This window comes from Sinocyclocheilus rhinocerous, unplaced genomic scaffold (assembly GCF_001515625.1).
Source record: "Sinocyclocheilus rhinocerous isolate Xijiao unplaced genomic scaffold, SAMN03320098_v1.1 scaffold771, whole genome shotgun sequence".
NCBI lineage: Eukaryota > Metazoa > Chordata > Actinopteri > Cypriniformes > Cyprinidae > Sinocyclocheilus > Sinocyclocheilus rhinocerous.
The window spans coordinates 296,969-314,400 of record NW_015640450.1 but is presented as its reverse complement, the minus strand read 5'-3'; the positions used below and the strand labels follow the sequence as shown (position 1 = coordinate 314,400).

The 17,432-nt window shown below is 36.9% G+C and overlaps 1 protein-coding gene across 2 annotated transcripts in view; it reads left to right on the top strand.

Moving 5' to 3' along the window:
* Positions 1-17,001, top strand: part of LOC107752837 (complement C4-like) — a 25,234-nt gene extending 8,233 nt beyond the window's left edge. For both annotated transcript variants that reach the window (XM_016568903.1, XM_016568902.1), the window contains exons 11-41: positions 212-373; positions 561-728; positions 1,064-1,249; positions 1,376-1,534; positions 1,643-1,775; positions 2,217-2,288; positions 2,499-2,708; positions 2,850-2,961; positions 3,220-3,290; positions 3,371-3,510; positions 3,918-4,139; positions 4,219-4,270; positions 4,392-4,481; positions 4,626-4,832; positions 6,137-6,212; positions 6,377-6,569; positions 6,740-6,841; positions 7,928-8,090; positions 8,210-8,424; positions 8,551-8,709; positions 11,468-11,527; positions 12,329-12,419; positions 12,548-12,716; positions 12,807-12,897; positions 13,125-13,199; positions 13,285-13,387; positions 13,948-14,037; positions 14,158-14,250; positions 14,382-14,465; positions 14,648-14,780; positions 15,817-17,001. In XM_016568903.1, coding sequence (XP_016424389.1) covers positions 212-373; positions 561-728; positions 1,064-1,249; positions 1,376-1,534; positions 1,643-1,775; positions 2,217-2,288; positions 2,499-2,708; positions 2,850-2,961; positions 3,220-3,290; positions 3,371-3,510; positions 3,918-4,139; positions 4,219-4,270; positions 4,392-4,481; positions 4,626-4,832; positions 6,137-6,212; positions 6,377-6,569; positions 6,740-6,841; positions 7,928-8,090; positions 8,210-8,424; positions 8,551-8,709; positions 11,468-11,527; positions 12,329-12,419; positions 12,548-12,716; positions 12,807-12,897; positions 13,125-13,199; positions 13,285-13,387; positions 13,948-14,037; positions 14,158-14,250; positions 14,382-14,465; positions 14,648-14,780; positions 15,817-15,958 — 4,023 coding nt within the window. In that variant the 3' untranslated portion in view covers positions 15,959-17,001. The remainder of the gene's footprint in view (positions 1-211; positions 374-560; positions 729-1,063; positions 1,250-1,375; positions 1,535-1,642; positions 1,776-2,216; positions 2,289-2,498; positions 2,709-2,849; positions 2,962-3,219; positions 3,291-3,370; positions 3,511-3,917; positions 4,140-4,218; positions 4,271-4,391; positions 4,482-4,625; positions 4,833-6,136; positions 6,213-6,376; positions 6,570-6,739; positions 6,842-7,927; positions 8,091-8,209; positions 8,425-8,550; positions 8,710-11,467; positions 11,528-12,328; positions 12,420-12,547; positions 12,717-12,806; positions 12,898-13,124; positions 13,200-13,284; positions 13,388-13,947; positions 14,038-14,157; positions 14,251-14,381; positions 14,466-14,647; positions 14,781-15,816) is intronic.
* The last annotated feature ends 431 nt before the right edge of the window (positions 17,002-17,432 follow it).

Here is a 17,432-nt window from a genome sequence, read left to right as displayed (position 1 = left end):
CTCCCTTCCCTTTTCAAACAGTGGTAAAAAAAAAAAAAAAAACACAACTTGACACAGTCGAATCTCTATTCTCAGTATCATGCATCATAACGATACTGTCAGTCATAGAAAATCATGCTTACAGTAACTCATAATGGTAGCTTTTACTATATTTGTAACATATTTTGAATGATTTTGTGATATGATACCAGTGGTTTCTGTTTTTGGCTAGGTCACCATCCGTCACCCAAATGGTTCCCCAGCTGAAGGCATTCAAGTGAACTTAGATGTCTCAAGCACCAAAGAAAAGTCTGTAGATATTAAAACTAATAAAGAGGGAATCGCATTTTACATTTTCAACTTGGAAGGAACACCACCTTCAGTTTCAGTGCAGGTTAATTCATTCTAAGAATAAAGCTTTTTTTAATACCTATAAGGCCTGTTTCACACTGCTGGTACAAGCAGTACACTTATTTTCTTTTATATTAAGTTACAGCATGCAATGATTTTGTGGGCAGTGTGAAATGAGCCTACTTTCAAAATGTATATGCTGTATATTTTTGACCTATTAATTTCAACAGGCAACAGTGGATGGTTTCAAGTCAACAAAAGAAGTGCGCCCAATGAAATCCACAAGAAACAGCTTCCTGCATCTTAGTATAACTAATAAAGTCATGTTACCAGAAAATTCTCTGGATATTACATTTTTTTCCAATTGTAATCCAGAAGATGGGAAAATATATTATATGGTAAGTAATGTTTTACAATCATAAAGTAAATTTCTATTACATTTGGTAAAACTTAAATCTTATTTTTGCCTTGTTTTTTTTTTGTTGTTGTTTTGTTTTGTTTTGCATAAACCTCACAGTTCGTTTTTGTTCAATTTATATTAAAAATAACAAAGTATAATCTCTGAAAACAATCATGTCATGCACAAGTTTGCATTTCTAGTACATTTATCTTGATTTAAGAATGTTTAGATATTTTTACTGGAAAAGAGTACTCATTTAGTAACTTATAAAAAATGTTTGTAATAATGTTTTATAACCCTGAGAACTCTTGCAAAATGTGTGTGTTTCTTCAGATTCTCAGCAGAGGCATGCTGAGATCAGCAAGCTCTGTTGCATCAGGTTCTGAAGTAAAAATATCCATCCATATCAGCCCAGAGATGATCCCGTCCTTCAGAGTGATCGCTTTTTACTATGACACAAATGGTGACATCATTGCAGACTCAGTGTGGGTAGATGTAGAGGACAAGTGTGAGGGAAAGGTAAACAGACACTAAAAAGCATTTTTACAAAGTTTTTGTAAGTTTATAATCAAATTACACAGTACAGCTGGAAAAAAAACTTGCCAAATATTTACAGTTCTGCTGTCCCATCTCATCTCTATTTAGCTTGAGCTAAAACTGCATGGCTATCATAAATATCAGCCAGATGATACCGCTGAGCTTGACATTGATGTAGGAACACAAAAGAACGCAAAAGTTGCCTTACTAGTTGTGGACAAAGCCATTTACGCACTGGGTGCTCAAAACAAACTCACTCCAAAACAGGTGTGTTGTCTAAAGCTTATAACAAATAGACATTTAAAAATACTGGATGCTTAATCTTTCTGAGCTATTTTTGAGTTCTTTTACAGTTTCTCATTTTCCTGTGTGAAGGTGTTCACCTCCATGCAGTCTTATGATCTGGGGTGTTCGTATGCCGGTGGAGAAAACACAGCTGCTGTTTTTAATGATGCTGGCCTGGCCTTCATCTCCCACTCGACCACAATCCGTTCAATGATGAGAAAAGGTGCCAAATGATGCTCTAGAACAGGTTTTCAGACCGATGAGCTTTGTAAAAATCGACACGTTTCAGAAAGGCGGGGTATAGAGGAGCAACAATAATGTACAGTATGTGGAAAATAATGTGTTTTTTGAACCTTAAACCGCATAAACACATTTCATTACACCAAATACACAAAATAATGTTCTTTTTAGAAACATCATATGACCCCTTTAACACACCTGAACCAGCTAATTAAGGCCTTACGAGACATAGCTACTAGAAACTTCCAGGCAGGTGTGTAGAGGCAAATTGGAGCTAAACTCTGCATGACACCGGCCCTCCAGGACCGAGTTTGGAGACCCCTGCTCTAGAAAGAAATAGACTGGTTTTACTGGACTTATTGTCTGTACATGAAAGAGTTGTCACAATATGCAAATAATATTTTCCAATTCATTGTGCATCTAGGTTTCAGCTGCGAGTCTGGTTTTAGACGCAACAAACGTTCTATAGATATTCAAGCAGAAATGGCTAGAAAAGGTATAGTATTGTCAAATGAATATTTGTTTACCTTTTGTATCAATTCTCAAAGCTTATGTTTTAGTCATAGGTGCACGCCATATTTTTTATTTTGTTTCATTTGTCAATATGGAGGCATTTTGGACTTATATTGACATTTAGCCATGTATGTTATGATCAGATTGAGCTCTTGAAGATGTCCAATTACAACTCATCACTTTTGTTGTGTAGAAGCTGCATTTAAGAAAGCAGAATTGCAGAAATGCTGTCGCCATGGCTTCACCCTGATTCCTATGAAGTTTACTTGCGAGGAACGAGCAAAAAGAGTGAGCAAAACGGAAAGCAACGACTGTGTGAAAGCCTTCCAAGAGTGCTGTGAGTTTGCAACCAAGCTAAGAAACAAAAAGAGGAAAGAGGACCAGAGGACAGAGCATGGCCGAAGTGAGTATAGCATCTTAACAAAAAGCTATCATGCACAATGAAGTCAGTAAAATGCCATCAAATTCAGCTGTGCCACAGTTGGTGCAATGAAGTCTGATTTTTTTCTTCCACAAATGATTCTCCATCATTTCATTCCCGCAGCTGTTAATTCTAATGAAATCGAGGAATTCTTGGACTTTGAGATACAAACAATTCGCCGATATTTCCCTCCAAGCTTTGAGTTTAAGCAGATTGATGTGAAAGAAAAAGTTAGGTGAGTAGGTTGTCTGTCTGTAATTAAAAAGTAGGCATATATAAATGTTTATGTGCATAAGATATTAAAGTCTAAGGGAAAATGTGCTCACACATTTATTATAATAATTTTGTAAATACAATTTAAATACATTTTTACAATTAAATACACATACAGGTATTAAAATTTAAAAGTTTCCATTGGATTTCCATTAAAACAATGTTGAGGATTTACAAAGGTCTTGAATAATGGTTTAATAGCACCAGGTCTTCCTTCCAGGCACAAAATCCATTTACCACACTCTATCACAACATGGGAGATCCAAGCTCTCAGCTTATCTCCATCCCATGGTAAATTTTTCCTCTCACTGCTAACGAATTTAATTTAAATCCACCGAAGTACTAAATTTTTTTACTTTTCTTGTTTGCAGGTTTCTGTGTGGTGGAGTCAGTTGACCTTACTGTATTTAAGTCATTGTTTATTTCCTTGAGGCTTCCCTATTCGGTCAAACGCTTTGAGCAACTGTCTATAGTTGCAGTGATCTTTAATTATGGCAAGATGGAAAGGGAGGTTTGTTTAAATGAATTTCTTCATTTTTTTCAGAACACATCATACCACTTTAGCGATAATAACTGCTATATGCATTTACTGTAGATACATTTTCTAATGCATGAAATAATATTTGTATTATAAAAAAATATAAATTAACATATTTATTATCAAATTAATATTTATAATAATTAAAATGTATCTTTCGAACTGTAAAAAGTCGTTACCTTAAGTAATATATTTCTGCCTGTCCATTAAAAATTACTTCACTGGAGTAGTCAGGTTCGTTCAGTCATATATCATATTATTTATTAAATAACTAGTTAATTTAAATCAGTCATAGTATTAAATATCACATTATACATCGTAATACAGTATATTAATGATTACTGAGATTGACATGTCTCCTTCATAACTTTCATGGTCAGCTCGTTGTGCAAATGGAACAAGTGGATGGTCTTTGTTCACCTGGATCAGCTTCTTCCTCTTCTGCTGTCCGAATCAGTCTGGCGCCACAGTCATCTCAAACTGTGACTTTCCTTGCTATTCCCATGAAAACAGGTGAAATCCCTATCACTATTGAACTTTATGAAGTTGAAGAAGAAGAAAAAATGAGAGTGGATGCCATTCAAAAGATGCTCTTGGTCAAGGTAAGGGGAAGTGGAAATTTATACAATATCCTTTCAGTGATTCTAATATCTATATTTTGTCTTTATTCTCATATCTCAGAATGAAGGAGTGGAAATGAGAGAAGAGCTGACTTATTTTATTAATTTGGATGGTGAGATTGTTCGCTGTCATTTGATTGTGTTTAATTTACACATATTCTTCATATTCATATCTGACAATGTTTGTAACATAGTAATTTCACCGTGTATAAAAACCTAAACTCTGCTCATCAGGTAGAAGTGACCGGCGCTTGTTTATCAATGGATTTTTCCCAAACAACACCGTTCCTGAAACAGATGTCAACCTGTTTGTCAAACTAGAAGGTCCAAAGCAGCATGTCGTTGTGAATGCTTTCAAATTCTCCATTACTGATAATCCTTATTTAACTTTATTTATTGGTCAAGGTCAAGCCTAATAATATTTATTTTGCTATACTCTTAGAATAAACTCTTTTTTTCTGAATGCAGAAGTAGTATTTGCCCAGTCCACTGCAGTTCCATTACTCTCACCATCCAAAGTGGAAAATCTGGTCCGGGCTCCTAAAGGCTGTGGAGAGCAGACTATGATCTTTATGTCTCCTACTGCCTTGTCAATCCGCTACCTGGACAAAAGTCAACGCTGGCTGGAACTGGAAGCAGGATCCAGAGACAAAGCACTGGATTTCATTGAGCAAGGTTTACTGTACCTGCATGCCACATAAGAGATTTAAAAAAACCAAATGCAATACAATAGACCTTAGCCAGGGTAGATGTCATTTTAATACAAATCAAAGTCAGGCTGTGAGGGATACAAGTACTTTAGAGTTCGATCAAAGTTCTAGATTGTAACAAATCCACTGAGGCAAGTTGAGTTTGAACCCATGTGCAGTTTAATGAAATCCAAAAGAGAACAGATACACAAAAAACAAGACTTGGCAGAACAAGAACAAACTCACCGAACAGTAGTTACACGAACAAAGCTAGACAAGAGACAATGGCACATGAGGGCTATATACACAAAGACACGTGAACAGTAAAGACAATGAACCAATGAGAAAATAGAACAGAGAACCATGTGATCAAAACAACCAATCACTACATGACACAAGGACTAAGGGAGCACATGGCAAGATACATGAGGGCAAGGGAATCACATGACAAACCAGAAAACTAGACTAAGATTCGGGGACTGGAACGGATGCCACTGCCTCGGGAGGTTCTGCAGCAGAGGCAGCCACCTCTGGGGAAACTGCGCTGGTGTGTGTGGCCCAAACACATAGAATGGCGACCGCCATTACAGGGAACACTGAGTCCAGGGGAACAGTCTCTGTGAGGACCAGTGCTGAGGTCCTACTGAGCCCGCTGCTCTAGCTGAAACTAGCGGTGGATCCTCCACACTGGATGCCAGTCTCGGACGCCTTGGGACTGACCTTGAGCCACACACACCACCGCAGTTTCCCCAGAGGTGGCAGCCTCTGCTGCAGAACCTCCCGAGTGCCGTCCATTCCAGTCCCCGAATTCACTCCCGAGCCTGCTCCAGTCCCAGTGCTTAGTAAAGAGTCTGTTCACAAGCCAGCTCTAGTCCCTGAGTCCACTCCAGAGCCCGCGCAGGTCCTTGAGTCTGCTCCAGTTCCCTCGTCATGGCCAGGAGTGCCGTTTCCTGTTGCAATGACTCTAGTGAGTCCGGCAAAGGATTAAAGGAAATGTAGTCTGTGAAAGTGGCAAGAGTCAGGGGTGGAGTGCCCTCTGGTGGAGTTCATGGGCACTCCAGCTGGAGATCGTGACAGGAATGAAGTAAAAGTGAGAAAATGATAATAGAATTTTCATATTTGGGCGAATTTCCCTTGAACAATCAGCACCAAATATATTCATAAAATAAAATAAATAAAAGTCACTCATAAAAAATTAATATTGTGTCTTTCCTGACCAAGGCCTATGATTTAACACAATTTGATTGTGTCATTCGATTCCATGCTCTGACTCACATTTTATTCTGGCAGCATATGAACGGATTTTAACATTCAAAAAGCCTGATGGATCCTATGGAGCTTGGCTAAACCATCCCACAAGCACCTGGTAAATTTGGTGTGCATTTATATGCCGAAAATATGCCAAGTCATACAAATGTGACTTGTTCTGAGCTGCACTTGCCACATCCAATAACTATTTTATCCAATAAAATGTTTAGATTTAGAATCCCAAACTGTTTAAAGTATTAGATTGCTTCTCACTTCTCATAGGTTGACTGCGCTGGTGGTGAAAGTGTTGTCTCTTGTGGCTGAAAGACAGATAGAAACTCTTGAACAGCAAGGAACAACAGAGAAGATGATTTCGCAGGAGGACATCCGCCATGCAGTCACATATCTGATTAAAACACAGAGCTCCGATGGGTCCTTTACTGATGCTAATCCAGTCTATCACAGGGAAATGCAGGTCTAAACGCTTTCCATCATTTGTCAGTAAACCAAAGGGTTTTGCAAAAAGCTTTACCTTGTCAAACACTTAATAAAACAACACGTCAAACATTGCAAAATAGCATAAACAGGAATTTAATTCCTGTGGTACTGCAGCAAATGTGCTGATATTCAGTGTTTCTGTTGTAGGGAGGTATTGGAGGAGTTGAGCAAGATGCCTCTTTAACAGCTTTCATCACGATAGCACTTTGTCGCTCCCTCCCTTTCTTGGACAAAGAAGTAACTGATGTGGTAAGAACCAGTGATTGCATCAGTTACACTGGCATGAAAAGTATTTGGACACTTAAGCCACAATTTACAGAGCCACTAAGGGGACATGGTGATAGAAAAATATAGAAGGAAAAATTTGGCTATATTTTAGTGCTTTTGCGTTCGCTTGTAAAACTTATGTGTTCCCCAAGAAAATTTGCATTCACTCACAAAAGCATTAAGAAGGCATGATTTCCAGCATTCTCTCGCAAAATGCTAAACTTCTGCAAGCCAATGCTGTAAAGTGGGGAGCCAAGGAATGCTGGCAGAAATGGAGGATTTAAATGCAGGAGTATTTAATAAACGAAACAAACAGAAAACAAGAACCAGGGAACACATGGCAGGAACACAAGTATCTACATCAACGAATGACAAAGTAATAAAGGAAACATAATGTCCACTAAGGGGCTCTGTGACAATTACTAATGTATAAATGTATTTGCATTATTGAACAAAATGTCTCTTTTTTAAGAAAAATAGCACAGAGAAATTAATTTGTTTCAAAATATGAAAAAAAAAGATTGTCAAAATGAAGACAGAAAGTCTTGGACACTTTCTAGTTGTCAAACTGTGTAGATGTAAGAACTATACCAATGGTTATTCTGCTAGGACACCTGTGTGAACTTGAAGGGAAATGACTTCATGCCCAAAGAAATCACCTTGAGAGCAGTTGGTTAAAAAATGCTATTTTATATGTAATGCAATGAAATTCAGACATTGTAAAGTGAATTAAGTTTCCTAAGTATCCGCTTTGTGGGATCACTATATATCTATAATATACATAGAAAGCCTGTTAGAGGTACTACTGAAAGAATGTTTTAACCCCCATAACGCATTCAAGTCTGTTCTTGACCCGGAAGAAATACATAAAAAGTTTTAGAAAAATGTTATGTGTTTAGTGTCCGGGTCATTTTGGACCCGGGTATGTATGGAGTACCATTAGGTGCCAAAAATACTTTTTGTAAAATTATCTATGAAGTTACATTAGTGTCAAAAATACAGATTTTAAATGCGTTATGGGGGTTAATAGATAAAGGAAAACTAACACTGTCTTTTAATGCTCACTAGAAGAAAAGCATCTCCCGTGCCACCGACTTCCTCCTTAAACGGGTTGATGATCTTAAAAGACCTTATGCATTAGCCATTACGGCGTACTGTTTGTCTGTCTGCCTCACTGACCGAACTCAATCACTGTCTGCCTGGAGGAAACTCAGGAGTCTTGCAAAACCAGGTATCATACCACGTTTTGAAACTTTATGGAAGTGTTGGAAACTTTAAATATCTAAATTAGTCATTCATTATTTTTTTCTGTTACATTTTTACTCTCCCCTGCTTAATTGAACCGATAAGCGGGAGAGTGTCTTGTTTGGCAAGATGATGAAAATATACGACTGGTAAATGAGGCTAAAACTTCCCGTGTGCCCCCTGGAGTGGCGTTAACAGTAGAGACCACCGCATACGCTCTCCTGACTGCACTAGCACAGAATGACTTAATAACAGCAAATGCTGCCGCCTGCTTATTGTCTTCTCAAGAGAACTATGAAGGAGGTTTCAAATCAACACAGGTAGGTCTAATGAAACTGAATGAAATTTTTCAGAGTACCTACTATATGTATTTTACTCTAATTCCAAAGAATATTTGGAAAATAAATTATAAAATGATAACACTATACTATTCAAACTCACTTTAGGACACTATCATGGGATTGGAAGCCTTATCGGAGTATGCACTGAGTATACCAGAAGTCCCCGTCTCTAAAATCAATGCACAGTTCACCGTTCAAGGGAGGTCTGAGATGGAAAAGCTGCTTTTGGAAAAAAATGAAAATAAAGTGGAAACAGAATTAAAGGTAAATATAATGTCACAAATGTATTAATGACAGTACTGAAATTATAGTTTTTTTTATTAGCTATAACACATTCACATTAATGGGAAACCATGTGTGAAAAAAACTAAGGTTTTAATTATTATTCTTTTTAAATTAAAAATGAATGTAGGTTCAAAAAGGTGGGTAAATACCTGGGACAGTGAACCAAAACACTGACAGAAATCTAACAAAATGGCTAAAGAGAATGAGGATTGAATCCTGTCCTAAATCTAAAATACTGTGCCATGACACACACAGACACACACACACACACACATTTACATAAATAGGGGGGCCTATATATATATTGACATGAGGACACTGAGGAGCTAATCAGGCCCGTTTCTAGGTATTGGCAAGCTAGGCGGTCCCCCAGGGCACCACCAGCAGGAGGGGGTGCCAATGAGCGCACATACTGGCACTACATTTTAGCAGGGTTGTGATAAAGAGTGGCACGGCCACCCTGAAATATGATTGCTGCCCCCACTGCATCCCCTAACATCATTGGGAAGAAATCACCTTGAGAGCAGTTGGTTAAAAAATGCTATTTTATATGTAATGCAATGAAATTCAGACATTGTAAAGTGAATTAAGTTTCCTAAGTATCCGCTTTGTGGGATCACTATATATCTATAATATACATAGAAAGCCTGTTAGAGGTACTACTGAAAGAATGTTTTAACCCCCATAACGCATTCAAGTCTGTTCTTGACCCGGAAGAAATACATAAAAAGTTTTAGAAAAATGTTATGTGTTTAGTGTCCGGGTCATTTTGGACCCGGGTATGTATGGAGTACCATTAGGTGCCAAAAATACTTTTTGTAAAATTATCTATGAAGTTACATTAGTGTCAAAAATACAGATTTTAAATGCGTTATGGGGGTTAATAGATAAAGGAAAACTAACACTGTCTTTTAATGCTCACTAGAAGAAAAGCATCTCCCGTGCCACCGACTTCCTCCTTAAACGGGTTGATGATCTTAAAAGACCTTATGCATTAGCCATTACGGCGTACTGTTTGTCTGTCTGCCTCACTGACCGAACTCAATCACTGTCTGCCTGGAGGAAACTCAGGAGTCTTGCAAAACCAGGTATCATACCACGTTTTGAAACTTTATGGAAGTGTTGGAAACTTTAAATATCTAAATTAGTCATTCATTATTTTTTTCTGTTACATTTTTACTCTCCCCTGCTTAATTGAACCGATAAGCGGGAGAGTGTCTTGTTTGGCAAGATGATGAAAATATACGACTGGTAAATGAGGCTAAAACTTCCCGTGTGCCCCCTGGAGTGGCGTTAACAGTAGAGACCACCGCATACGCTCTCCTGACTGCACTAGCACAGAATGACTTAATAACAGCAAATGCTGCCGCCTGCTTATTGTCTTCTCAAGAGAACTATGAAGGAGGTTTCAAATCAACACAGGTAGGTCTAATGAAACTGAATGAAATTTTTCAGAGTACCTACTATATGTATTTTACTCTAATTCCAAAGAATATTTGGAAAATAAATTATAAAATGATAACACTATACTATTCAAACTCACTTTAGGACACTATCATGGGATTGGAAGCCTTATCGGAGTATGCACTGAGTATACCAGAAGTCCCCGTCTCTAAAATCAATGCACAGTTCACCGTTCAAGGGAGGTCTGAGATGGAAAAGCTGCTTTTGGAAAAAAATGAAAATAAAGTGGAAACAGAATTAAAGGTAAATATAATGTCACAAATGTATTAATGACAGTACTGAAATTATAGTTTTTTTTATTAGCTATAACACATTCACATTAATGGGAAACCATGTGTGAAAAAAACTAAGGTTTTAATTATTATTCTTTTTAAATTAAAAATGAATGTAGGTTCAAAAAGGTGGGTAAATACCTGGGACAGTGAACCAAAACACTGACAGAAATCTAACAAAATGGCTAAAGAGAATGAGGATTGAATCCTGTCCTAAATCTAAAATACTGTGCCATGACACACACAGACACACACACACACACACATTTACATAAATAGGGGGGCCTATATATATATTGACATGAGGACACTGAGGAGCTAATCAGGCCCGTTTCTAGGTATTGGCAAGCTAGGCGGTCCCCCAGGGCACCACCAGCAGGAGGGGGTGCCAATGAGCGCACATACTGGCACTACATTTTAGCAGGGTTGTGATAAAGAGTGGCACGGCCACCCTGAAATATGATTGCTGCCCCCACTGCATCCCCTAACATCATTGGGCTAGAGTACTGTCAATCTGATGATGCCTGTTTGCCATTGGATCAGAGCGCTGTCAATTACTGCCGGATTGTTGCATGCAAAGTTTAGGGGCCCCAATAGGAATTTCGCCTAGGGCGTCAAAATGGCTAGAAACGGCCCTGGAGCTACTGTATTTTGGCATGTTGTCCTCCGGGGGCCAGTTGCATAAACATAGCCTCTATATTAAGAGTCTTAAGAACTAATTTGTTTAACTAGCAGTTAACCAAGTGGTAATCAGTCTTACTTTTCGGATTCAAATTACCCTGACCAACCTACATTTTTATTGTAACTGACTTTACAAAGTTATGACCAGTCCTGAAGAAAAAAGTGAGATGACTAAGTTTTAAGACTAGTCTAAGCAGTTTATGCAACCGGCACCAGGTGTCACTGTAATTATACATGTTCTTATCAACATAGTTTCATCATATCTTCGAATATTTTCTCCTTCTGATCTGTTTATCATGGTATCTCTTTTGTCTTTTCAGAGACTAGTGGGAATGGGAATAGATGTAAACCTTTCCGGAGAAGGAAAAGCTAAAATGAAAGTAAGAAGTTTAACAAACATTTCCATAGTGTGTATACGGGGTCAGTAATATTAAAAAATGCATTCAGTTGACCCAAAAAATGATTGAACTTTGTATTCATAAAAAAAATCAATCAATCAATCACAGTTTCCACAAAAACATTCGGAACTGTTTTCAACACTGGTAATAATAAATGCTTCTTGAGCACCAAATCAGCATATTAGAACATCTCTGAAGGATCATGTGACACTGAAGACTGGAGTAATGACGCTGAAAATTCAGATTTGCTGTCACAGGAATAAATTACATTAAACTATATTAATAGAAAACAGTTATTTTAAATTGTGATTTCATAGTATTCGTGTTTTTACTGTATTTTTTATTTTAAAAATGCAGCCTTGGTGTGCATAAAGGACTTTGTTCAAAAACATCAAAATCGTACAATCTTACTAATGCCAAACTTTTGAATAGTAGAACACACACACAGGCGTAATGATTTACATTATACAAACTGTATTTTCTTTTCCTTTACCCCAACCCTACCCCTAAACTTACCCCTCACACAAAACTTTATTATATTTTAGATTAGAACAAATATCATTCTGTATGATTTAGAAGCTTGTTTCCTCATGGGGACCAAAAAAAAAAACTAAATGTCCCCACAAGGCCCAAATTTAATGGTATTACTAGCCTTGTGGGGACATTTGGTCCCCATAATGTAGGGAATACCAGGGCCACTTACACACACACACATCTATCTATCTATCAATCTATCTGTCTGTCTGTCTTTACAATGGGGATTATTCGGTTTTGTTACTGTAGGTGGCAAAGGCTTATTTTACTCTTAAGGAAGACTCCAACTGTGCTGATTTGTCAATAAATGTGACTGTCAAGGGAAAAGTGGAGTACACAAGTGAGTTATGAACTATTCAAGCCAAAATTCAGACCTAATTTAACAATATATTTAACCTTATTCATACCTAATTTACACAGATGCGCAGAAATAAATGTGCAGTTATTCTTTTCTTTTTCTTTTTTTAGCTGAAGTACAAGAAAGTTACAATTACTATGACTATGAGCAGGCAGAAGAGAGGAAGGAGGAGGAAGATCTCCCCCGGACAGCAATCGAGTGGTTTGATGCTCGCAGCAGACAAAAAAGAGAAACTACACAAAACACACAAGATGAAGTGGTTTATACGGTGTGTGTCAGGTGAGAAAAAGCACTTCTAGCAAACATCAGTCATCTTAATCATGATCTGCTGTTTTGGAGGTTATTAACATCCTCTGTCTTCTCTCACAGTCACACACAGGGCAGGAACCTCTCTGGAATGGCCATTGCTGACATCACTCTACTTAGTGGCTTTGATGCAATCAGTACAGATCTAGAAAAGGTCAGCCATAATCTTATCCTATGATTTTTGACTTTTTTTTAATAAATAAGGAATTATACTCAAAATATTTATTACTATATCTATATTTATATATAATATTATTATCTAAAATAATCCTAGTCTTTATCCTCTGTTTTAGTAGTTATCCATCTGTATCTTATGGTGGAGTAAGCAGTCTTTCTGCATTTTGCTTTCCTCTATTGTTTCTCTAACATTCTCTCCAACAGCTGAAAGACCTGGTGGACAGGTATATTTCTCACTATGAGCTCACACGCGGAAGAGTGCTATTGTACTTCAATGAGGTGAAATGAGCACAAACGCAGTCAGAGTTAATCATATATCCCTATCTTTCCAAGTAGTTGAACTTGTCTCTCTGTAAACCCTCAGATAGATGGAGGTGAGGCCTGTATAGCATTCGGAGCGAAGCAAACTGTGGCCATTGGTTTAGTTCAACCAGCTCCTGCTACGTTTTATGATTACTATGAACCAGGCAAGCTATTCCTTAATTTATATTCAAATGCATTTTACAGGACCAACTGAACTTAATGTCATGTCACGATTGATAAACTGTCCTTATATAATAATGAAGAAATATATATAAGTAGGTTGGCATATCTTTTATTATTATTATTATTATTGTTATTATTATTATTTAGAAGAAAATATTGTTTCACTGCTTATTATCATTTGAAAAACTTGTCATGTGATGTAACCAGCATGCAGAGAAAAAAACATAGACAGGAAATGACAGAAACACAGCATATATCATAGAGAAAACCCCTACAGACCCTTATGACTGTGTGTCAAAGTCAACAAGTCTCTTAAAATGTCAGATAATTTTTATTTTTTTATTTTTATAACATGGCAAGGTTAATTCAGGTCATGAACCTTGTAATCTTCCCAAAAACTGTTAAATAATAATTTATGATCTGAATGAATGAATGAATGAATGAATGAGTACTTTATAGCTTGAAAAATATATTTAAAAGCTTTTTTTGTGGGGAAAAAACTGTTCTACATACATTATCCTTTCACATATGATTTTCACAGACAGGAGATGTTCAGTTCTGTATAGCGTCCCCAAGAGGAGTAAGGCGATTTCTGTCCTGTGCTCAGATGATGTGTGTCAATGTGCAGAAAGTAGGTTCTCAGAAATTCATTTACCATTCAAACAAACATATCATAATCAGATGACCGTATATTGTAGAACTGCTTGGAGTTTTATATCATCATAAAATGTAATAATGTCTGTTTCATCAGGGGGTTGTTTCACAGAGAAGAAAACAATTGACATGAAAATCACCAAAAAGGACAGATATGATTATGCTTGTTATCACACCAACATTGACTATGGTTTGTGATTCCATATTTATACAAAAAAACACTAACAAAACCTAAGAGGGTCAAGTATTTTTAATAAGATATTAAGAAATTGTGGCTGAGGCATATCTGATCTTTAATTATTCATATTCCTTTTCTGACAGCATTTGAAGTCATTGTGGATTCAGTTACTGAAGAGAGCAATTTCATGCTGTATTCAACATCCGTGACCGTGGTCCTCCGATTTTGTAAGTTATCCTTTTTTCCTGAGCATTATAGTATAGTGGCATATGCATTGTAGTAATTACGAGCAATACAGATCAAGACATGAGCATTTTAAAAATACATTTTAGATAAAAAGGACACTGCTAAGCTTGTTAATCAACCAGATATGCTCAGATAAGTTAAGAGTTTAACCTCTGACCCTCAGCGGGAGACACTGGCGTGAGCACAGACAGCACACGGGTGTTTGCCAAGAGAAAGCACTGCAAGGGTGAGCTGAAAGAGGGCAAGACGTACCTCATCATGGGCAACGATGGCCCCACCAAAGACTCGAATGGAAAGTAAGTATTTACATGCATTCATTTAGCAGTCAATGTCTTATTGAAATGGGATGTTTGGGTGAGACATATTTTTACAAATATAGACTGTATTCCTGTCAGGAACTATGATTTGCTACTTGCTAGTTGGTGAAGTGGTAACATGGGGGAGGGAAGGTCTCAAAACTCTTTGTAATGCAGAATGAGTCAGTATGGTCCTGGAAAACAGATAGATAGATAGATAGATAGATAGATAGATAGATAGCAGTGGTGGACAGTAACGGAGTAGCTTTACTTCGTTACTATACTTAAGTAAATTTTTCAAGTATCTGTACTTTACTGGAGTCGTTTTATTTTGAGTAACTTTTACTTTTACTTCACTACATTCCAAAGCATAAGATCGTACTTTTTACTTCACTAAACATATCGTTACTCCTTATAATATATAACGTGCTCCGAGACGCAGAAGCGGTGTCTGATTCACTTCAGGCCTTATTGTCATGTCATATATAACTGTGATGTTCTGCAAAACAACAAGCTTTAAAACACTTTTTTCTTACTGGTGAAAATCAGATGGTCAAATCTGTTTTCTCTCAGGTACATCGCAGTGTAAGCTTCATAGTGAACATTACTACATCACTCTCGTCAACGTAGTCCATATCAACAACAAAAATATATCTTGACTCCATATATGGTTATTTTGGGAAAATCCCAGGTATTTTGAGCAGTAGGATTATAAAAAATATGTGCTAATATAAAATTACATTAAGTAGCCTATATAAAATTGCAAAATAAATCTATCAGTACTTTTTACTTAAGTACATAATTAATTGAGTACTTTTGTACTTTCACTCGAGTAAAATTGAAAAAGGAGTACTTTTACTTTTACTGGAGTAATATTTTATTATACGTATCTGTACTTTTACTCAAGTACTTGATTTGTGTACTTCGGCCACCACTGATAGATAGATAGATATGTTAACATAGATATGTTAAAATGATAATATGATGATAATATATAAAGTTTAAAGCTAACAGACATGAACTCTTTCTCTCTCAGCATGCAGTACCTGTTGGATTCAAAAACATGGGTTGAGGAGAAGCTGTCGGCCTCAACATGCAGAGCATCAGTCAACAAGATTTACTGCAAGGAACTGAAAGATTTTGTGGAAGAGTACCAAGTTGATGGATGCAACATGTAGTCTGCACTACAATTTAGGGGAATTTATTTACTCAACATCTCACTATCGCAGAAAAGGAATCTACATTTATCCTGAATTGTAAACTTGCTTTTCTTTTCATGCTACAGATTATGGGAACTGAGAACCTGTATGACATACACATGTTTTAGCCTATCTGTTATCATGACTTAAAATAATTGTGCTTACAAAACATTTCAGAGTCAGTATCTACGAAACAATCACAATAGCAACCATAAGGGTCAAAGCTAAATCTTTTTTTTTTCTTTTGGGTATTTGAGACACTCTGTGTTTAAGAGACAGCTCAGCAGCATAAGAGTGACCACACACAGATGAATCAACGCATATCAATTTAGGTTTATAAAAAAATACACACTTTTGAGGCCTCTTTCACATCCTCTCACTGTGTTTCATGCCAATCCAGTCTTTGAGACCTGATTTGTTATAGTGGGGTGATTCAGCTTCCCAGCATATGTGTATTTATTATTTTGAAGATTCATTTCACTTGGCAGTTGGGAGTGTGAGAGGGGCTTCTGTGCTCATGGTAAACTCGGTAACATCTGCATGCGAGTGGCAGGCGGGGGCAAGTACGTGTACAACAGCGCGCACACTTCACTGAAGAGGAAGCTGAAAGGGCAGAGCATCACAGAATCCATAGGAACCTCAACTGCACTGTGGGTAGTATTGCCCACTCAGCGCGAAAAAGCAGACGCTTCACTCAGAAGACACCAAAAGGAGCAGATAACACTGCGCCCAAGGTAGCTAGGAGTGGAGAAATGATGGTAATGATGGACTGAGATAAGATGAGAACCCATTATGTTAAATTATGGCTCTATAGAATCAATGATCAAAGACTTGGACTTTCCAAATATATTTGCATAATTATCAGACAAATGCAAACACGTTTGTTTCTTGTTCCGCTGTTTAAAGAACTTGAGCAAATACTAAAAATATTTGATACAATAAAATTGTGTTACTCCCTTAGTTTAGATAAAGGCATCTTCTAAATGATTCAATATAAATGTGAATATATAGCACCACCCCAAAAGAAGCCCTATTTTATCCAACTTACAAATTTGAAATCTAAATTGATGGCGTAAAGTTACAGGATACCACAAAATAATAGAGTAAAATAAATACAGGCCTACACCCTGTGTCTGAATATTCCTACTTCCCTACTATATAGATGAAAAAGTATGTATGAATTCATTGAATTAATGACTCTTAAGAGCAGTTTCTTTTAATGAATTGGTCAAAATGCTAAAGAATTCATCAGTATAACAAATCTCTTGTAGAATTTTGCTACTGTACTAACATCTGACTTGCTTATTGATTTTAATATGACAAGTGCACTTAAAGATACATTGTCACAAATGATTTACTGTAGTAAATGATATTTTAATTAATAATAAACATTCAGATATGATGCAATCCGAAATGCATGTGGAGTTGATGTTCTGACAGATTCAGACATGAA